Genomic DNA, 23,262 nt, shown 5'->3' on the forward strand with positions numbered 1-23,262 from the left:
GGGGGGAGGGACTCCCCTGCCCCTCGGAATGGGGGAGCCCATATGAAGTTGGCCTGTGTTGGCAAACTCCATATTTAGTATCTAAATTAGCTAGACGGCCGGCTGAATGAACTAGCGAGGATCCCATCACACTCCACATCAGCCACTCCTCTTTGTGGCCCCTGCATCCCCACCACGAGGCTCTCACGCTCCTGGGGCAACAGCAACATAGAGTCCTGGAGTTCAAGGCCAGAAAGGACCATCATGTCCTCTCTTCCGGCCTCCTGAAAATCCCAGGCCACCCACCACCAGCCAGCACCTGCCCACTAAACCCAGCAACCACAAGTATTACAGCCCACAGGAGGCCACAGGCAGAGAACGGGAAGGAGAGAGGTGCACTGACATCCGAGCAATGGCTGGGAAATGATGAAGTGACCCAGATAATCCTGGCAAGTGACCTGCACCCACATGCCTCAGAGGAAGGTGAAACCCCCCAAGGTTGCTGAATGGATTCAGATACGTGAAGGCTTCAAGCTTCTCTCTGATGTTGAGGTGTGTGACTTCCCCATCCTCCTACACTAATCACACCAGAAGGGAGTTTCTTCTTCTAACTGCTAGACAGACAGCGTGCTCAGCTCTGCACCGGATAGGCCCTGTCTGCCTGCTCACATGCTACCCAAGACAGGCACAGAAGAAGGAGGATGCTTTGGGAAGCCCCCAGGAAGGGGGTGAGTAGGATGTTTGTTTTCAGTTAAAATGATTAACTTTTTGTGGGCCTTGCAGAAGGAGCAAGTCTTCGTGTGGAACCTCAATGAGCTGAGGAGGGTGGTTTGGTGGGCTGGGATGGGGAAGTATTTCTGGGCTTCTTTCTGCATTTATACCCACCTGGCACCTACTTCGTAACCAGACTGAGGAGCCCGTCCAAGCCACACCCTCCTGTACTCTTCACGCTGCTCCGTGGCACAGGGCTGCCTCCTGCAGGACAACCTCTGACAAGGGTTCTGCTCCCTGCTCTGCATGTGTAGCACATACAGGGCTCTGCAGAGCTGGGGCAGCAGCTCGGAAGCTGCAGGAAGAGCAAACAGTGTGGACATGAGCAGGGGAGGATTAAGGAAGCCAGCACAGAAAGATACCAGAATGCTGCTGCAGAGCACGGTTATCTCTGCAAAGAGAGGGAAAGCGAAGCAGCTAATGTCACAGCATTTGGCAGGCTCTGCAGGGCTTGCATTGGCTTTTGCATGTTGCTTTAACTTTTTCCTTGAAGCTCAAGCTTGTGCTGCAGTGTTAAGAGACAACACACGTACACACAGGTGCATTCTGCCTTTGGTTATACCTCGTGTCCCTACAGGGCTCAGTGTTAGAGAGGGCACAACTTAAGCTGCAATTTACACACAAATCTTTTGGTTCTCAGTAATGACGGCGGTAAGAAACCGACAACAAGCCCATAGCATTTAAATGGGCTTTAGGCAAAATCTCTCCCTTGCAGGGTGCCTGGCTGTGGCGAGAGCTCCTTAAAGTCTCTCTTATTTCCTAAAGTCTTGTTAATTTCTTTTCACCCCAGGCCTTCCCAATCAACAGCAGGGTTATATTCAAGAGAGAGCGAAATTGCACTGCAAAGCACCGTGGGTAATGCGTGCAATCCATTCTAGGAGCCAGAGGGCTTAGTGTCAGCAGCATTAGGGGAGATGAGCTGAAAGATCCCAGAGCAAAAAGAGCAGCGACACTGAGCAGCATTTTTTCCATCCAGAGAACACAAGCACTGTCTAGGGTGGGAAGCAGTACCGAGATGGGCCCTGGGATTGAAAAGTCTACCCCCTGCATACACAAAAGGCTGCTCCTTCCTCCCGAAACACTTTTCGGGCACGCTGATTCTGATATGGGGTTGCATTCACACAGCATGCCTAACACATCATGCACACAGTGGAGAGTCCTCAAATACCCCCACTCCCTTTCCTGGGGATTGCCTTGATTCTTAATTACAGTAATGCAGGCCTAAGACAGGGTTGTACATACAGACATGAGCTCCAAAACTCTTTCCAGAGAGGGCTGGTAAGGATTTATCCCTGCGCAACCATTTGTCCCCTACCCCTTGAATTCTCTGTCCCCTCAAAGAAACTCTCCATCTTTAATGGTGCTAATGAGACTCCCCTGTTCTGGTTGTCAGTGTGAGTCAGGAGAATGGCCCTACAGCTCCATACAGGGGCCTGGCACATGACAGCCAGTTGCAAGAAGTTACAAGGGAAAAGCAAGGGATGGCACTCAAAATCAAGACTGCAGCATATACAAGAGAAGTGTTTCATCCTAAGAACTAGAATTAAATGTTAAACTAGAAGGTTAAACTGAGAACTAGAGTTAAATCAAAGTGGGCAGCAATGCACAGGAATATCTAATGGGCATACGCAAAGCTGTTGGGAGTTGGAGGAAGTCTTGGCTTGAACTTATTTCCCCCTCTTAGACCAGGAGCCGAGTAAATTTCACACCGCTCCCAGCATATCCATGGAACAGAAGAGGCAACACAGGAGAGCAAAGGCAGTGGAAGAGGCAATGAAGCTGGTACAGAAAAGGGAAGAGAGAGAGGCTAGAACATTAAAGCTGGGGAATTGGAGAGAGAATATGTGCTGGGGAGGAGCAATGGCAGCATCGCTTCAGCACCTCCTGCGGCGTGGAACATGGAGTATGTCCTAGAACACACTTGATCTTGTACGGCCATGCTGAAATGAAGCAAAGCAGCTTGAAACTGACAAGACTCTGCTCTCTTTGCTCTCTGACTGCTGGCATGTCAGCATCCTGTCATTTCCAGGCCACTATGGAGGCAGGCGTGGCAGAATAGCTGGCAGAGCGTGCTCTGGTTCAGAGGTGGGCAGGATGTGAAGATGGGAGACAGAGCAGAGAGGCAGAAAAGAGGGACTGCCGAGGAGAGGAGACTAGAGTGACTGAAAAGGACAATGGCAGGAGCGGACAGAGAGAGAGAGAGAGAGAGACGGGGCCTCCCTAAAAAATGTAGAGGAAAGAGTGAATGACACAAGGGAATAGGAATACAAATGATGCAGTAGGGAAAGTGACCAAACCTAAATGGAACAAGGAAAAGCAAAGAAGAGAAATGAAATGGCTGCAAAGAAAACCAAGGGAACCCCTCCCCCACAAGTAGTTTCAAACCCTCACACAAATACAAGCTCGCATATTTGGAACAACTCTCCCATCCGACTGGCCCCTCTCTGGCCTCACCTCTCATCATATCACCTCCACTTTCTTTGTTCTGCCAGTGGTGCCAGCCTAGAGGCCTCACCTGTTTGTTTCATTCCAGGTCATTCTCATGTCTTTCTCCAGGCTGCCCTTTTCCCAACCCAAAGAGCCCCTTCTCTAGCCCAACCCCCCGAGTCACCACTCCCTCTCTCAGTCCCCTCCAAAAGGCTCACTTCTCATGCAGTACCCACAAGAGTCCACAGATGACTGGCCAGTCCCTCCTCTGGGCTTTCTGTCGTGCACTGTCTACTCTGCCCGGTTTAGACCATAGGCCCTTCAGGTCTATCAGGGAGGGCAGTGCTCTTCTCCCCATTTTGCAGATGGGAAACCGAGGCACAGAGTGGCCAAGTGACTCTCCCAAGGTCACACAGAGAGTCAGTGGCAGAGACAGGAACTGAAGCCAGGTCTCCAGCTAGCATTCTAACCAGTGGACCACCCTTCCCCGCATTTGGTACCTACTTTGCACATCTATCTATCTATCTGTCTATCTATATGACACCATATGAGCTGATCTAACTGCTAATGAAGTGAATGGAAAGACTCCCATTGGCTACACTGGAAGCTGGATTGGGCTCATAAGGGGATGAATCAGGCCCTGAAAGTACTGTACCGTGCAGTATGTATATTTCACACACAATACTAACTTTACCTGCCTTGCAAAACAATATTGCAATGACATGTGACAATTAAATTAAAATGCTGATTGGCTGGTAGCATGACCAAGCTCCACGACTTTAAAGAGACAGTGTCATCTTGAACTGTACAACATGTGCTCCAGCAGCCCGCTGTGCTCAGCATGGACCTGGCTTCAGAAAACAAATCAGACCGCACTGTGTGGCTATCCTCATGTAGCGCCGGTGGGCCAGTCTTTCACACTGATTCGGTCTGTCGGCCTATCTGCCTCTCCATCTATAGTACTGACCTGTCCATCAGTCTGTCTGATCGATCTCTCTCCCTGCAGGAGTGCACACAACAGGCAAACAGATGAAGGAGAAGGGAGAAAGACACTGATATATTTACACACTTTTTCAGTCTGTCTGTTTCTCTGTCTCCAATCTCCATCTGGGTATTGTCTGTTATTACACTTCCCTGCAGGATTTTCTCTCTATCTATACAAATGTCCGTGGTGCAGGTACAGTATTCCTGATTTTCAATTAGTTTGAAATGTCATTTGGGTTAAAAAAAACCCAAACCCACAACACAAGTGTTTCTTTTCTCCTCTAATTCAGTCTCCTTCCCAGCCAAAGTGCAACCTGAGAGGTGGGATGGGACTATCTGAACAATGCAATCTCCATCACAAAATTATTAACACTAGCTAATTAATAATCCACCAGTGTGCTTTCTCCAGGAATGCCCTAAGCCACATTCCTCTACCACTGCGTTTGGAGAAAGGAAGACAAAGCAAATTCTTATCATTAAAAACATCCCCTCGGGACAGAAAATAATTTAGTTCATGTTGAAATTAAACAATGATTTAATAGGTATTTCTCTCCTTTGCCTTCCACCCGCCGCCTCAAACACACAGACTAGAAATCAGAAGCAAGCAGGGATTTTCCCTTCAAAACACAATCTCCTGCAACATTAGGTAACGCAAGAGAGAGAAGAAATAGAAAAGGCTAAGCCAGCTGTTGGGATAAGTTTAACTGCTCACTTTGGATGCTGCATTTCCTCAGAGTTGTTTACAAGGGCTGAAAAAAGACCTGTAGTCATAAAATCCCCTAAGCAGACGATCCTGATGTTCCACAGAACCTCTTTTTCATCTCTCCCTGTTCAAGGAGAGAGAGAGAGAGAGAGAGAGAGGAGGAGAGAGAGGGAGAGAAAGTGAGCTCACGTTCACACATTGGTAAAGAGGCTGGTCTTGCAATGCTTTTGAATATTTTACTTTTAGTCAGTTTCCCATCAGAGTCAGAGACATACATGCACACACTGAGCTGAAGCAAACTACAGCAATGGACAGCACTAGAAGATTTGAAATCTAATCACATGTATTATACCTCTTGGATATATTTTTAATCACACACACACACACACTCACACACACACACACACACACTTATACAGATATATATAGACACAGATATAGACAGAGACAATATCATCCACACCACGACCAAACAAACACCTTTTTCTTTTCTCAGAGGATACACATACACACACATCTCTCTTTATCTCCTCCTGGCTTCCTGGAGGATTGTGCCGGCTGTTTTTCATGGAGAAAGTCCAGGGAGAAATGGAGATTGAGAGATGGGAAAGGAGCGAAGAGCTGTCAGATGCCGAGAAAAAGGTGATTCAAGAGACCTGGAGCAGAGTGTACACGAACTGCGAGGATGTTGGGGTCTCCATACTGATCAGGTATTTCAAAAAAAAAGAGACAAACAAAAAAAAAAAGAAAGAAAAAAAGAAAGAAAGAAAATGAAATGAAATGAGTGACAGATAGACAGGAACCATTCTCAGTTCCTACTGGCTCTGATCATGGACAATTTCACAGCACTTCTCTGATTTCAACATGTCGCGGGGCGGGGGGGACCCTTATAATGTAGTTTGTGGGAATCGGTATTTCAATAGGAAAGGTCACCTTATACCTGGTGTGCAGTGTTGGCGGGGGTGGGGAGGGTGTAGAAGGAGGGAATTGCTGTACACCGTTTTCTGCTCAGTGGTTTCTACTCACATCCCTGCTGAAGGAATTATATGTACTAGGTTCCTGGGTGAAATAATGCAACTTACAAGCCAAGATGAAACTAAAACAGATTGGTCTCTGATGGCACCATCTGTTTGTCGGACGACAGTGTCGGTATAAGAGATAATGCTAAAGTTGTCTGCTAAGGCTGGTACGAAGGTCATAAGCAGGAGGAAGGGGGGCATGTGGCAATAGATAATGAGCATTGGGGGAATGAGGCATTATTGCATTGGGATTAGGATATGGAAACTACCTTACAGCAAAATATTGTGTGTTGCACAGACCTGCAGGTGAAGGGAATGACGTGTGTCTGTGCAGGGCTAAGAAAGGGGCAGGTTGCTTCTGGGGTTTCTCTTCTAAAATAGAAGGATTTGTTTTCTTTCAAAGAATCTTTAACTGTTATTGAATGTTTATCTTGTTTTGTGCTTCTGAACCTCCTAAGTATGCCTGGACGGGCAGCACAGACTCCAGGACCGAGTCTCATCTTGCTCACACCAATGTAAACCAGAAATAGCGCTGCAGAAATCAGTGGAGTTACCCAAGTGCACCTCTGGTGTGGGTGGGAGGGGAATCAGGCCTTAGGTTTAAAGGAGCATGCAGAAGAACAATAGAAGGACCTGGGGAGGGGAAGATGGGGCTGTAGAATTATAGGGCTAGATAGGACCACAAGGTGATCTAGACTAATGCCCTGCAGAAGAAGCAATGACCAGTTGCCACTTGATTTGAGCAAAAATGTTTGATATAAGGATGGACGTGAACCTCAGCCTCCAGCTCCAACCCTCCATGACTGCTGGGTGAAAGCTGAATCCAGATGCATATTTGGCCAATGCTCTCCTGCCCTTATAATGGTCCAGGACGAAACCCCAGATGGAGAGAGCTGGGGTGTTTGAAATCTGGCTGCAACGTTGTTCCTTGAGATTAGCAGGTCATGGCCTTGGGACTGATCTGTGCTATGAGAAACACTTGGACTGATGCATTTCTCACTAGTAATAATTGCAAAGTTTCCTTTGAGCTTAGGGGAACTGCAGAGGTAGCGGAAACAGCCTCAGATGTGCAGACGACCCTTCTTGGCTTTCCCCTTGTCTTACTTATAGGAATTACTACAGGATTTCCTCACAGCATTCCTCTGCAGGGAACTGGTTTGGATAACATACAAAGACATCCCCATCCCACAGCCCTCCCTGAACCTATCCCTACTTTTAGAGCTGGACATGGTTGGAGATGGAAATATTTAGGTTTAGTCACTGCTCAGAAGGCCCATTCCTGGGAGATCTCCTGCCTGAGTTCATAAATTCAAGAGGTTTAGCGAATTTAGGTAAACATCAGGGGTGAGATCTTGGCTCCATTGAAGTCAGTTGGAGTTTTGCCATTGACTTCAATGGGGCCAGAATTTCACTGCAGGACTTCCAGCTGTCAGTCTAAACCAAACCCTCCCTGTTTCCTCTCCCTGGGGAAGATCACCTCCAGATCTAAACCATGCGGCTGCCTCTCCCTCCCCATTTCTAAAATGGGCCAAACCCCAGCCCCCCAAAACGCTGGGTCAGAGTTTGGCTCAGGCCCCACTCGAATCTAAACAAGACCTGAGATCCGGACACTATTAGGTCCATCTTTTATTAGTCTTCTGAGCCACGAGTAGGGGCAAGTGGAATTGCTGAGGATATGGTCTGTGAAGAGGGGCTTCAAACCTGAAGCTGGGAATTTCCCTGGGGCTTTCTTGGGGCTGATCATTCTTCCACCCAATGTGAAATGAAGCACTGAAAGAGTGCTCTGCTGGCCTTCACTAGTGCCCAACGTGACTGACTGCAGTGAGCTGCTTGCTCACTAGTGCACAGCCCTTCCAGCTGTGCCAGTCACAAGGGGAACCAGACTGGATATTTACTGTGACTTTTATGATCGTTAGAGATGGAGCTGGGATAATCTGAGCCTGGTCAGTTGACCATATCTCTGCTGAAAGCAGGCTCTTGCCACATTCCTGACTTAGGGCTGTCTCCTTGGACATCTGCTCCTGCCTCTAGGAAAACTGCTGGGTGGTGTTGTGTGCATGGAGGAGGGGCAGTGTCAGTTCTTTGGTACAGGGGGAGGGGAGTAGCTATGGACGAGTGGTGGAAGTGGTACCCGACAGCCTATCTGGGGCAGATTAGCATAACGAACACCCTGGATTCCTGTCTGATATGAACTGCATGAAGACAGAATGGATCCAGTCCATCAGTGATTGCAGGGAGGGTGTAACTGACACATGGGATGGGAACAAGCCAGAACACAGCAGGGAATGGGTGGTATCGATGCAGGGCACCATGTGTGCACAATGCATGTCATGTACATTTTGAGGGGGCAGGAGGGGGCTGTAGCCTACGTCACCGGATGGTGGAAGAGGGTGCAAAGTGAAGCCAATAGCAGACAAATGCACTGGGGAGCCAAGCTCATCTCTCTTGGAGTAGAGGTGCTAAAACAAAATTATTTCCCAAGTAGATGCAGCAATTCCAGCGGGAAAAGCAGTGGCCAGTTGGCATGTGTGGTCTGGGGTGTTACACAACAGACTGAAAACGAGACAGAACCGGGAACAGAAGAGGGTGTGAAGAACAGCTGGCAGAGGGGCCCTGGCTGCAAAGTTTCGACCTGGAGCTGAACTTCCCCAAAGCTCGGGGTGGTTTCTGTTCCAGGCTGGTTTCTAAAGACCACTGGGGTTTCCCTGTCATTGTGCCAAGAGGAAAGCGTCACCTCATAAAACCAGCGCCAGTGCCGGGCAGGAGTGAGAACTCCCGTGGAGATGGGAGAATTTGTTAGCTAACATTTAGCGACTGGGATTTACCCAAGTACAGGCCACTGCCGGAGACAGGCTGCTGGGCTAGACGGACCATTGGTATGTTCTTAAACTCCAGCTGAAATCATTGCGTTTCTCGCCAGAAGTCTTACGGGCAGAGGCGAAGGCAAGAGGCATTTAGGAGAGGATGAGGCAGTAGACAAGTGACCCATCCTTTCCCCTGGGGCAAAAGCCGCAGCTCACGTTGTCACCCTGACATGACACACTGCAGGTGACTCGCTGCTGCAGTGCCACTGAGACCATGGAGGGAGGGGTGCTGAAGCACAGCCGTAAGCCACTCACCCTGAGAATGCCAAGAAGTGAGGCAGCCCAGGTCACAGGGGAACAGCAGCACAGGTTTGCCTCTGAATGGTGAGGCTAAATCAAGAACTGAGGTTTGCCCTTTGACGGTCATGATTTTCTCCGAATCCTTGACATCCTCATACCACCTCTGCTGCAATAAATGCTCTATGGGGCCCTCACACTTGGCATTGAGTCCTAGCTCATCGGGGGGAGGGATAGCTCAGTGGTTTGAGCATTGGCCTGCTAAACCCAGGGTTGTGAGTTCAATCCTTAAGGGGGCAATTTAGGGATCTGGAACAAAAATCTGTCAGGGATTGGTCCTGCTTTGAGCAGGGGGTTGGACTAGATGATCTCCTGAGGTCCTTTCCAACCCTGGTATTCTGTGAAGAAGCTCTGAAACTGCATGTAAACCGTCCTTTGCTGGGAAGGGATTCACTCTGCACAGCTCCCCACCATCCTCCCTGACTTCACTCCAGAGCTCTCTGGAGAAGTGTGGGCAGTGCAGAGACAGGCCAGCCCTGGTCTGACTTGTCAGTAGCTGTGAGAACAGCTCCTGCATGCCTTTCCATTTCACAGCTGGCATCAGAAACAGCTCCCTCCAGGAGAACTAGGTCATGAGCAGAGGCTGTGGGGAGGCACAGGAAGGGAAAAGGAGATGGAATCATACACTGCTTTTACTTTCTTATAAATGATGCAGCAGCTCAGCAACAGCAAAGGTCACTTTCTCGTTCGGTTTGCTGACTGCCTGCAGACACACTTATCGCTATGGGTGTGTGGGAAAACAATCACATCTGCCCAACACACACAGCCACAATCCACCGATACACACTAGGGGGTGTGTAGAACACTCCCCCGTAGGCATCATATGCTTTGCAGTGAGATAGTCCCTTTCACCTACAGGTCTCAAAGGGAGTTGCAAAGGAGGGGTAGTGTCATCATGAAACTGAAGGGCAAAGTGACTTGCACAAGGTCATCCAGCGAGCCAGTGGCAAAAGTAAGGAAAAGAGGCTGACTCAGGTCTTTTAACCACAAGCCACATGCTCGAACCACTAGGCCAGAGCAAACCTGTAAAAATAAGCAACTCTACTTATTGACTGTCAATGTCAGGTTTGAGAAGTAACTCAGGAATTGTCTTCATGGTCTATTTAAAGTGTATCTGTATGTATTTATGCACATCTTAATATGCGTCTGTATATGTTGTACTCTTTCTATTCAATTCTCTGCCTTATTTTTTTCCATTTGGAAAGAGCTTAGCACATTGCACCTTTGGAAATAAATAATAATGATAGATATAGGCCTGATCCTGTGCCCATTGAAGTCAATGGGAGCTTTGCTGCTGATTTCAACAAGAGCAGGAGTGGGCCTACAGGACAGGAAATCCAAGATCACACAGCAAGGATAAGCACCTATCATACGCAAAGAGAGGCGAGATACACAAACACATGGCAACAGGGATGTGTATGGCGGCACTGTGCAGTGTAACGGCATGCTGTATCAGCAGACAGACTCAAATAGCTGACAGGGAAATGCACAGTGCACCACCAGACAGCTGCCCCTTTGCCACGCGGTAGCAGTGGGTGGGTTACTTTCCCATTGAACGAGGACAAGGGTACTCGGAGCCAGGAGTGCTGCATATGCGCAAAAGTCCTGCTTACCTGGAAGAGAGGGGCCAGAACCCCTGCTAAGGCACCACTGAATCCAGTCCTGTTGCAAGGAACAGTTCCCCCCTCTCTCTCCTCCTTGGTCTGTGTCCCTTTGATTCCAGCACACGCTGTCTGCTCCTCTCTCCTGCCTGTGTCCTGTATTTTATAAAGGTCAGACTTAAACAAAAACCTCATGCTTCAGGGCATAAACCCAACTCATCTTTAAATGAAACTTTCCCTGGATCATAACTGCCTGGTGCAGGGGCTGGTACACAGGCTTGTTCAGGTATTGGGAGAGAATGGAACAGAGCACCCTGGTAAGAGACAGTGGGTCAGTGGCAACTCAAGGGATTTGGGCATCTGTTTGTGGCTCTGCACTGGCCTGCTGTGTGGTCATGAGCAAGTCACCCCCTGTGCCTCAGTTTCCCTTCCACCCATTGTGTGTCTTGTCTCTTTCGACTGTAAGTTCTTCAGAGCAGAGGCTCTCTTACTGTGCATATGTGCAGTGCCTAACCACACATCTGGTACTCAGCTAGTCTGAACCTCGGAGTAGCTGAGCGCCTCACAATCTTTAGTGAATTTATCTTCCCAACATCCCTGCAAGATAGGGCAGGGCAGTTATCCTGCTTGAACCGAGGCACGGAGAGGGTAAGTGACTTGCCCCCAGTCACACAAGAGGTCTGTGGCAGAGCAAGGAATGGGACTCTCGTGTCCTAGGCTGGTGGCCTGACCACTGGACTATCCTTCCTCTCTGATCCTTCCTTCAAGACAAGAAGGTTCCGGTCTTTACTGGAGTCCCCAGGCGCTACTGGAATATAACAATAATAATGCCATTTGGCTAAGTTATCCCTAGACTGTGGGAATAAAAGTTGTGTGGTTAAAAGTATTTAAATAATTGACAGTTTCCTTTGCTGGGGAACCTCCCGCCTGAGGAAACACAAGAACTTCATCTCACGCATCATCCTCCCCTGAGAAACCAGAGGTCTCTTCATTTAACATTATTATTATCTAACTATATGCTTAACTCTTAACAGAGCACGAGCTGAATCTAACGTAGGACCCAGCTGTGCCTTGGACAACCATAGGTGCTGGAACTAGGGTTGCTGGAGGTGCTGCCACACCACCTGGCTTGAAGTGATTTCCATCACAGACAAGGTTTACAGTTTGCTTCAATGGCTCTCAGCACCCCCACTATAAAAACTGTTCCAGCGCCCATGGGGACAACACTGAATAGCACCTTACTAGGGCAAGCAGTTCCACACATCCTGGTACCTGAACTTCAGTGGGATTACTCACAGCTATATGAGGAAGTAAGGTGGCCCAGTGGATCAATCACTTCCCCGCTCTCTGCCTCAGTCTTCCCATCTGTAAAATAGGTCTGCTGATATCCTTTCTTTATAAAGCACTCTGAAAGCTGTAGATGAAAAGCCCTATGTAATAGCTAGGTGCATGAGAAAGGGTGACAGAATGGCATTCAACAGCTCTCAATGTAACAACAACAGATTTTGCTCTGCATAGTAGATGTTTCCATTGATGGTGTATTTGTAGATCATGATTTATTCTTATTTCTGTAAAGCACTGGTCTATATTGTTAAGGGTTATTAATAACACAAACTGAAGTCTTGCAAAGTGAAACACATACACATTACACACATCTTCCTAATACACACACACAGGCAGTACCCACCACAGTGCAGATAGGCTGGGAGTTTTAAAGATACCAACGAGAATAAGGTGCCAGCTTCGACTGCAAGTCAATGCGGCTGGAGGCCTAACTCCCTTGGAGACCTTGGAAATCCTACACAAATGCACGTCTCATAGAAACACACACCATGAATGCAAACACATGCACTCAGTGCATATAACACACACCATGAATGTAAACACATGCACTCAGTGCATAAACTCACACCATGAATGCAAACACATGTACTCAGTTCACACAGAACACACACACACACACACACACACACACAAACCTATGCCATATGCAGTGGCACAGTTCATATGCAGCCTCACCATGCATGTAGAAGATACACACATAGGCGCTTCATACTCATGGGGCTAAGATTCAAAGGCTGGAGGCTGCTGGATGCCCCTTCAAACGCTTTGGTGAAAAACTCAGAGTCTTTCATTAGCTCCGTGCAGCAAAAGAGCAAATTGAAGATCGCATCCAATTTGAAAGTTGCACCCAGCAACAGAGCTGTCAAAACCATTGCGAGATGTACCATCTCCTACTGAACCAGGTAGTAGTTGTGTGTGTAAGGCCCTGGCATTTCTTCACTAACTTTCCATAGTGCAACACCCCGTCTCTGACCTTGCAGGGAGACTTCTCCCAAATTTTCACAGCTGTAGGTTTAACTTCTCAACCTCAGAACAGCTTCCTCCCCGTGGGTTCTACACCCTTCTCTCTCCTCTACCCGCTCTGTCACACAAACCAGAGCAGCGTAAAGAGGAGTTAGTACACATGGAGAATCAGGCCCCATTGTTTTCAATAGGCGTTGTGTCTGAGCCAGTTCATCAGGATTTGCTGCCCCGCCTCCCCAACTTGTAAAGAGCATTGAGCATGAAAAGCACTCACTGAGTGTTAGGCTTGTTAACATTATTAGGCATCTGGGGTTTAAATACCAAGCAGCTTTAGTAATGAGCGGACGTGGTCAGGAGGCTTATGAAAACATGAGAAAGGTTAAATGGTTGTTGTTTTCTCCTGGTTTAACAAGTGTGTACGGGAAGTGGATCTTCTGTGTGAGCTTTGAGAAAGGCCCTTCAGAACAGGAAAGGCCAGAAAACAGCAAAACACAATCACAATACAGTTTTACCTCGAATGCCCCAGTTCACCCAGCAACGATGGCTGTGGATGTTAGCAGCAAGGAGTCTCACTAGGCCAGTGCTTTGCACAGTGTGGCTTGTGGAACACCTGCTGGCCTCATGCTACCAGTGGCCGCCTTCTCCTCTGCGGACCAGCACTGGAAGATACTTAAGTGTGTTTTTAGCTGTCATTTTAACTTGTGTTCGACTGCCTTGGGGATGTTATATGGTGGCAAACAGGAGTGGGGGTCAATATGATGGCCAATGGGAGGGGAGTGGGTGTTAGTGATGGCCAACGAGAGGGGTTTGGGTGTCGGTAATAGCCAATGGGAGGGAAGATGATCTGCATTATGTGGAATGATAAGGGAGGAGGGTCTCAATGATGGCCAATGGGAGAAGAAGTGGTTTGTGAGAGGGTGACAGAGAGGAGGCCTCCATGAGAACTCTTTCCATTAAGTTGTGACCCCACTTTTATTATCAGTCTGGTTTACTTATCTGTATTACAGCAGTACCTAGACAGGGACTACAACTGAGATCTGGTCCCCATTGTGTTAGGTGCTGGACACACACAGAATAAGAGATATTTCCTGCCTCATGAGTTTAGTAGCTAAGTAGACAAGACATAAGGTTGGGAGGGGAATCAAAGTCATAGAGAGATGTAGTCATGGGCCCAATATCACACAACAGGGCAGTGGCCCAGCAGGGAGAACAGCACAGGTCACCTGACTCCCAGCCCAGTGTCCTATCCGGTAGACCCCCAACCTCACAGTCACATGTAATATTTCAGTTTTAAGCTATCACCCCAAGATTACGCATCCAAATAATTCATATTAAATTTAACTGTCAACCAATCAGCTTCATTTCAAAACAAGTGCCCACAGGGGAAGAAGAACACAGGATATTTTAAAGTCGCATGCTTCTCTTCTTCCTTCCCCATCTCCTTTGAAACTTTTGATATAATGATCTACTTTTAACTCTGATCTACTGTCTATGAAAGTTTCCCCTACTGCAAAGCTCCTTCTTTAAGAGACATTCTGATGAACCAGAACAATTGTGAGAACCCCCCAGGGACTATTTCTCAGACTCACACGTTTGCCACAAAAGGACAATTCAGAAGCAGCAGAGTTAAGAAATGAAATGTTAAAGATAACTATTGATCAGCATGTCACTCGTCCTTAGTTGAACTGATCTGTACCAGCCCATGGGAATCCCTCATTTAGAACAGGGTACGTGGGCCACCTTCTCTGCTCCGTTAAATGGGGGTGCAGGGCGGTCGCTGCGAAGAGCAGAATGTGGCTCTCGGTGTCTATAAATGCATGTAACATCTTTGCTGTGGGCTACAATGTGCTCCTGTCGGTTGAGCTACGATGCTCGTTAAAATCACTGAAAGGTAAGGACATCCCTTGTGGATTTGGCAGAAGCTAAGAGTTTCATACAAATGGTAGCAACGGGCAATGTTGATTAAACAGCAAACATCTCTCAACCTTCAAAGTATAGGCTGCCTGAAAAAACACTCTTTCTAGGCCAAATCATCCACCTTGGCAGACGTTTTAGGTTTAAACATGCACCGTTGGAATGTGGGTAACTGTCCAGGGTCCTTGGGCACCAAGGTATCAGACAGGACTTCTGAGCTGTGGAGCTGTCTATGGTATGTTGCCCATCCTTGAGGGTTTGAAAGGTCCTGGAGGATCTCTAGTACTTCTGTGCTCCTGATGATCTGGGACCCGATGCCAAGTGTGAGGGACTCACTGAGCATTTATTGCAGCAGATGTGGTATGAGGATGTCAAGAATTCAAAAAAAATCACTGCTATCAAAGGGCAAAGCTCAGTCCCTGGCAGGCAGCTGCGTGCCTCTTGAGAAATGCAAGTCCAAGCAAGGATGCATGCCACATGCGTTACCATCATCTGGCAACTACAGTGTGTGCACTATTAAGAGGCACTAGCAGGAGGTAAGATGAACCTCATGAGCAATTGCCTCAGGTCTAAAAACGCCTAGCAGCGCGCGAGAGAAGAGTTATACAGGGAGCCTCGCATGCATGCCACCAACATTAACACAGAGCGAGTGACAGGCATGATGTATGTCTGCTGCACGGCAAAGGGGATGTATCAGCAACACTCCCCACGCTACTTCAGAGAAAGGCCAGCTGCCTGCCTGCATGCCCACTGCACTTAGCTGGCTGTGCGAAGTGATGCTAGTGAGGGGCTGTCACAGACCCAATCAAAGGCCCTTCTTTGGGCACTCACCAAACAAGCGGGGGAGGGGGGGGAACCAGCTGCTGCATCCAACATGCTTTAAACCTCCAGAGCCTGAAGAGAGTCCAGGCACTGCCCCTGGGCTCAGCACTCACTCCCCACTCTTCCCCCCGTAGCTTAAACACACTGTCTCCCAGAAGTCCACCTGTGTGGGTGTCCTGGGTCCACGGTTAGCTCTGCAAGGGGCACGCGATAGGTGTCGCACGTAACACACAGACAGACTCTGGGCAGGATTCTAAGGCACCAGAGCTCTTTCCGTGAAATGCAGAGATCTAAACAAAAATCATAAAACCTACACACATGTGCCTGTCTCACTTTTCTCACAGCCCCAGAGCATTCTTTGGGCAGGGGTCAGAGTCTTCCGGGGGTGGCCAGCACCCTTCTCCTGCAGTGCCTGGCTTCTCAACAATGGAGCCCTCTGCACCACCACTCAGCCTTCTTTGACTTTGCTTAGTCTTGCAGCTAAACTGGGTCCCCGCTACAAAAGCCTGCCAGTTTCTTCTCCCCTCTTCTGCCCAATAATTCCTGTGAGTCTTTCCTTCAAGTTTATACATCCCACCACCAACACCTGGTTCCTTTGGGCTGCTTCTGATAATTCTGACTTTTCAAACCCCACCCCACTACTGACAAACAGGAGGAGTGGCTCTCCCTGCTCTAGTAAACCTTCTTAGCATATCTGTTCACGGGTCTGAGTCCAGTGGTTACGGTTAACTTCTGTCCATTGTATCTAGTCTGGAACTACAGGCCCTGTCAGCCCAGAGCAGATGAACACAGACATCGAGGCAGTCCATGATACAGCAGTTTTCATAAGAACAGCTTCCCAGTATCAGCCAGAATTCATGTTGTACAGACAAATGCCCTAAATTGTCACAGAAGGCAAGATTCCTTCCTGACCACTGCAACGAGCAGCTTACACTCTGAAGCATGGAGACTACATTCTGTTTAGGATAATTATTATTTAATATTATACTGCAGCACTGCCCAGGATCAGGGTCTGGCCCTGTGTTAGGAGGGGCACATGCACATGGTAGGAGACTGTCCCTACCTCCAAAATCTTACAATTTAAATAGACCAAGCCCACAAACAGTAATTAATAGATAGCAAACAAGCAAAAGACTTGAAGTGATGTCAGATATTCATGCAGGGCCCTATCCTGCATGCAGTCCGAATGGATTTCAATTGTAGGATAAGAACCCTAGTTATTTATTTATTTAATCTTTGCAGCTAATGATTAATAATAATTTTATTTGATAATTAACTCTTATTTACACTATTTCTATTTTTCTTTTGTTCAAGCCAATTCTTTCTTTCATTTTATATTTTAAAACCATTGTCTATTTTTCATTTACCTTTTCTTTAGGGAAACAGGAGAGCCTTGTGGATCAGGCCCTAGACTAAGCCTGACGAGATCTGCAGTCAAAAACCTGGCTCTGCCACAGATTCCCTATGCTACCTTGGACAAGTCCCTTAATCCCTCTTACAATAGGAAGAATACTACTTCTACCTTGTCTATTTAGAGTGTAAGCTCTTGGATCATGGGCTGTTTTGTACAGCACCTAGCACAACAGAGTCCTGAGTTTGGTGGGGGTCTCGATTTTTCTGCTCTGTAACAGTATTAACTACGTTAATGTCATGGCTGCCTTTGCTGACTTTCTCGTGAAACTTTCATTCATTTCCAGTTCCTTCTGCAGCCCTCCCCCCTGATTTGTTATCACATTATTAGCCTCTCTCAAATGTCTCCCCGCTTTCTGTCTAAACCCTAGCATCCTTGCCTTGCCCCATCTCAGCTGGGGCCCAGAGCTCACTGTCCCCACTCTCCTGCGTGATCACCCTTCACCCACAATTCCCACCTCTGGCTGTCCAAGAGTTGTGGGGAATCAGTGCCAAAGGTCTGACCTCAGGTGCGTCCTCACCCACTGCTCTTTCTTCCAGAAATCTCTCAGGGCCTGATCCAAAGGCCATTAGCATGAATGGGAGTCTTTCCATTGCTGCCAATGGACTTTGGATCAGGTTTCTGAGGGCAACACCTGCTCCTCTGGGTTGGGGAGATTCTCACTGGAGCTGGGCTGGGAAGACAGGGCTAGAAGCTGCCTGCACAGTCTCGCTTGCCCCCTCACAGGGCAGGAAGCACCTCCGCAGGCCAGCTGCGTGGCTGGGAGCTGAGAAGAGGAAGAGACAAGCCCAGGAAAGGCAGTAAGAGGCATCCTTTGACCGGATGATTTTCAGAGCTGTGTTACTGTTGCTCTGTGTCACTGGCAGCATGGCGATGCATGTTGATGGCTTGTGAAAACCAGCACAGACAAGCCCTGTTCACAGAGAGAGAGGGGACCGAACAACTGGAAATGTACAAGTAATAATGTTAAACTGTGCCAGCTGAAACCATAGCTCCAGTGAGACTTTGGGAAACAGGAATAGGGGTTTCTTAGCGTGAGGCCAGATCACTTACGCCCAGAACTGAAGTAATTGCTATAATGGCTTTTGCAAGAAGACACTGCAGGAGTCATGTGCCTCCAAGAAAACCAAAATAGATAGTCAGAATTAAGAGCTCGCAGAGCACTGAGTGGTAAGTTAGATTTATGCATCCAGGGGATGTTTGGGTCTCTGGCAATACCCACAGCTTTAATGAAGACAGAGTGAAGCTGAAGCCCATTATGCAGTGTAGCAGGACGTGCTGCCTGTGGTGGCGAAATGACTATACATGACCAGGTTTTACATTGTTAGGCTGGTAATTACTTCAGAGCACAGCGGTGGCCTCTGCTCTTTGAGGCGAGCCTCTTAGAAAGCCTCTGATCAATCAAAGCCAGAGCTGCTGAAATCTAGACAACAACATTACTAAGGACAGGCGGCTGTCTGCAGAAGGTCAAGAGTGTGGTGTAATGCCGAGGAAGGAATGGAAGCAGCTTGTCAGTTGCTAGGTGTTCCTTATTTTGCTGCCCTGGGGGAGATGGCAGAAACCATGAAAAGACAAAGCAGGAGGAAGGGGGACAATTCACCCTATTGGATTTTGCTTTTCACAGAATTGGAGACGTTTGAAACAGGTCATCTCGGCTACTCCCTTCCCCTCTCCAGCCAGGGCAGGATATTTTATCAGGCTGTTCCTGGTCCATTTTTAAATATTCAACCTCTTCGCTTGGGAGACTAGTCCCAGGTTTGCTTCGTGTAGTATTGCTGGGAGCTCCAGCAAGCTCCACTTTGGCATCTGAGACCATCCAATGGCTCTTACTTTGAGTATTATCACTTTGGGTCACTTTCTGTGACAACGTCCTCGCCTTCCCTCTGAGGATTTGTCCTTTCTCGTGTTCAGTTATGCGTCCCTCTTCTCATACGGTGAGTTTCTGCAAAGTCTGGAATGGACGAAGGGTTCTCAGCACCTCGTGGTAGCAGCCAGCAAGATAAGGCCCTTTGCTGAGATCTCTGGGCACGCATGTTTAGTGGGGTGAGGTCAGTCTCCAAAGAAGCATCTTACTCTGAGAATCACAGCAGCAGATTCTGACCAGGCCATGCTAATTTGCTGCCATGTATAAAGGTGAAGCATTGAGAATGGTGAACTATTGCTTTGAACAGGAACTGTTCTGTAATTCACTCTATGTGCCGTCTCCAAAGTCACATGGTATTGTTTCTGCTCCTTGATTGGATGACCCACAAAGTGCGTTCAAGATGGCCATATGAGTGCTACTGGTGCAGATACAACTTTGCACCTGCATTCAAGGGAGACTCCATATTTGTGGCTGCTCCTGGACCTTGAGAGTGGCCTTTTCTGGCCCCTGCAATCAGAATGGAGCAGGAGGGGAGAGGAGGTCTTTAAAATTGTCCCCTTGCTGGGCCTGATCCCCAGTGCTGATGAGAGTCCTCTGCAATGGGAGTAGGGGGTTCTCAGCACCCCACAAGATAAGGCTACTTTGACACCAGTGCTGCTCCTGGGTCCTGAGACTGGCAAGGCAGAGGGAGAAGTGTTGGTACCTCTCGGTGAGCTGCATACTAACAGTAAGTTAACTGTTAGCTTCAACTTTTTCAGCCGCTTTGTCCTTAAAGCAACTCTGTGAGCCCCGTAGCATGTCCCCTTCCCACAGCTGTCACCACTCATGGTGTTACGACCCATCCAGCCTGTGTTTTGTTGGGCGTGACGTCTAGGGAAGAGCAGCTAAAAATATTTGCATCGCTAAACAAGATAGCCCATGCATATCTTCACAAAGAACACAGCCTGAAAGAAATCTGTTATATTTTATTATGTATTCCCACTACTCATTAATTATTGTAATGCCTGGGATCCCACCCTCATTGTGCCACATATGCAACAAAAAGAAAGTCCCTGCCCCAAACAGATTACAGTCTAAGAATAAGAAAACAGGGGAGAGCACCAGGTAAAGAGTGAGACAATTAGTTGTTTGCTGTGTGGCTGTAGCTGTGTTGGTCCCAGGATATGAAAGAGACAAGGAAGCTGAGATAATATCTTTTATTGGAGCAACTTCTCTCAGTGGAAGGTACAAGCTTTCAAACTACAGAGTTCTTCAGATGTGGGGAAAGAAATCAGTGTCCGAGCTAAATAGAAGCTGGGACAGATAGTTGAGCATAAGGAGGTGACATGTTGTAGGAAGTCACTTGAAATGAGGTGAGCAACGAGGTTTAGAATGTTATTCCAAAGAGGTCTGAAGTGGACCATTAAGGGTTAGCAGGCAGGCATGTGTTATGGATCATTGTAATGAGCCATGGAACTAGTGTCCTTGTTCACTCCATGATTTTTAGTGTCTAGCAGCATTATGAATTTAAGCCCCCAGCTCATCTTTTGAAGGTGTTGTGCAGGCTTCCTTTGAGGATGAATATTGCAAGTTCACATGGAATGATACCTTTGTGAAAAGGGTTTGCCCACAGGGGACAGAGTGATTTTGTTTTTTATCATTTTTCTGTGTGAATTTTCTGAGTGTAGGAATTGTCTGGTTTCACCCACACAGTTGTTATTGGGACATTTGATGTGCTGGATAAGGTATGTCACATGTTACGATAGGCATATGTAGGACCCTGAATCTTGACAGGTGTATTGTGGGGGGGTTGATCATTGTAGCAGTGAGATGTCTGCAGGTTTTGCATCTGTTGTTCTGGCATGGTGTGGTATTGCTTTGAGTTGGTGGATCCTGGTATGATGAGAGCCTGGTGAGGTTGGGGGCGTTGTCTAAAGACCAGAAGAGGGGGTTCAGGAAAGCTTTCTTTCAAATAGGGGTTGTAATTGTTTGATGATATCCCACATGGGTTCCAGTGTGGGGTGGTAGGTGACAACTAAGTGTGTGGTCAGTGGGTTTTTTTTCTGTATTGAAGCAGGTTCTCCTGGGATATCTGGGTGGTCCTTTCCATGATGCAATCTACTTCTCTGGTGGAGAGTCCTTGTTTAGTGAAGGCAGTTTTAAGTGTTTTCCTGCATTTTCTCTTTGGAGCAAATTCTGTGGTATGAATGCCTGGCTGTAGATAACAGATTTTTTGGTGTGCCTGGTGTGGTTGCTTGGGGCAGCAAGGGAGAAAACTTTAACAAATGGCTTCTAATGCTCAGTGCTTATGGGGCTCTTTTTATCTGTAGATCTCAAAGCACTTTACAGAGAAGGGGATCACTATTAGCCCCATTTTATAAATAGGAAAATTGAAGCAGGGCCCCCGGAATGGGGCAGAGGCCATGGTCCTCCCGCTTTTTACTGGCGATAAGGGTCAGCAATGGGGGAAGAGTGGAGAGGAATGAGCAGGGGGCAAGGTCTTGAGGGGAAAGGGTGGCATGGGAGCAGGGTCTCAGGGGTAAAAGCAGTGTAGGGGTAGGGCCTTGAGGGGGATAAGTGGGTGCGAGGGTGGGGGGCCGGGTCCTAAGTTCCCTCTAAGCTGTGTGGCCACACGGCAGCCTATCAAGGGCCATGCACAGGGCTGTGGCTGGGAAATGTGCCCCTCCCCCAGCCCTGAACCTGCCACAGCCGGGAGACATGAGGAGAGACACTCTCCCCCAGCCTCTCCCCAGCCACAGCCCCGGACAGACTTGTCATGGCGGGGGGAGGTGCCCTGCCCCAGCCTGCTGCAGGGAGAGAGGGCTGAGGGAGTCCTCTCCCCGCTGTGGCCCCAGGGCAGCCTGCACATCAAACCACTCATCCCAGGCCCCACCCCAGAGCCCACATCCCCAGCCAGAGCCCTCACCCACCTGCACTCCAACCCTCTGCCCCAGCCCTCAGCCTTCTCCCACACGTATGTGCCTTGCTGGGTTGGGACCTCAGAGCCGTAAAATGACACATGCTGGGTCTTCAGGTGCTGTTGAAATGAATGTGGATATATCAGATACTCATTCAAATTCACAGTCAGGCATTTGTAGGTCATTTTTTAAGGTCAATGATAGATATGAACTAAAGACCACAACATTGTCCAGCCTTAACTAGGTAGTCCTAAGGGCCAAGCTCTGATAACTGCTTCTGTTGAGTAGCAAGGGAGGCAGGCGCCCATCACCATAGTGTCTGACCACCTCACAGTCTTTCATGTATTCATCCTTGCAGCACCCCTGGGAGGGACAGCAACATTGTGCCTAGTACACAGTTGGGAACCTGAGGCACAGAGAGCCGGATTTACAAAGCATTTAGGCACCTCACTAAGGAAGCCAAGTGGGGATTTACAACTAACTCCTGTTGATTTACAGAGGCACTTTTTCTAAGCCCCACTAGGTTCCTAAATACCTTAGTAAATCCAGCCCCTGCCCAAGGGCTGTGACGAAGAAAGAGACTTGAACCGGGCCAGCCAAAGTCCCAGGCTATCGCCCCTGTCATGGTATAATTCCCCACTCTGAACCTTAGCGTCCAAAAGATGGGGTACCAGCATGAATTCCTCTAAGCTCAATTACCAGCTTAGAACCTGTAGCGCTGCCACCAACCAGGAATTCCAGTGCCTGGTACACTCTGGTCCCCCCAAAAACCTTGCCCGGGGACCCCCAAGACCCAGTCCCTCTGGATCTTAACACAAGGAAAGTAAACCCTTTCCCTCACCGTTGCCTCTCCCAGACTTCCCCTCCCTGGGTTACCCTGGAAGATCACTGTGATTCAAACTCCTTGAATCTTAAAACAGAGAGGAAAATTCACCTTCCCCCCTTCTTCTCTCTCCCCCTCCCAGACTCTCCCTGAGAGAGAAAGTAATCCTAACACAGAGAGAAATTAACCTTTCTCTCCCTCTTCCCTCCTTTCTCCCCACCAATTCCCTGGTGGATCCAGACCCAGTCCCTTGGGGTCTCACCAGAATAAAAAAAAACAATCAGGTTCTTAAACAAGAAAAGCTTTTAATTAAAGAAAGAAAAACAGTAAAAATTATCTTTGTAAATTTAAGATGGAATATGTTACAGGGTCCTTCAGCTATAGATACTGGGAATACCCTCCCAGCCTAAGTATACAAGTACAAATTAAAATCCTTCCAGCCAAATACACATTTGCAAATAAAGAAAACAAACATAAGCCTAACTCGCCTTATCTACCTAATACTTACTATTCTGGACATATAAGAGCCTGTATTAGAGAGATTGGAGAGAAACCTGGTTGCACGTCTGGTCACTCTCA

The 23,262-nt window shown here is 48.0% G+C and overlaps 1 protein-coding gene across 1 annotated transcript in view; it reads left to right on the forward strand.

Annotated features, from left to right (window-relative positions):
- The first annotated feature begins 5,070 nt into the window (after positions 1 to 5,070).
- Positions 5,071 to 23,262, forward strand: part of CYGB (cytoglobin) — a 28,498-nt gene continuing 10,306 nt past the window's right edge. Inside the window, exon 1 of the mRNA XM_050919469.1 lies at positions 5,071 to 5,574. Coding sequence (XP_050775426.1) covers positions 5,432 to 5,574 — 143 coding nt within the window. The 5' untranslated portion in view covers positions 5,071 to 5,431. The remainder of the gene's footprint in view (positions 5,575 to 23,262) is intronic.

Source organism: Gopherus flavomarginatus, chromosome 12, assembly GCF_025201925.1.
Source record: "Gopherus flavomarginatus isolate rGopFla2 chromosome 12, rGopFla2.mat.asm, whole genome shotgun sequence".
NCBI classification, from domain to species: Eukaryota; Metazoa; Chordata; order Testudines; family Testudinidae; genus Gopherus; species Gopherus flavomarginatus.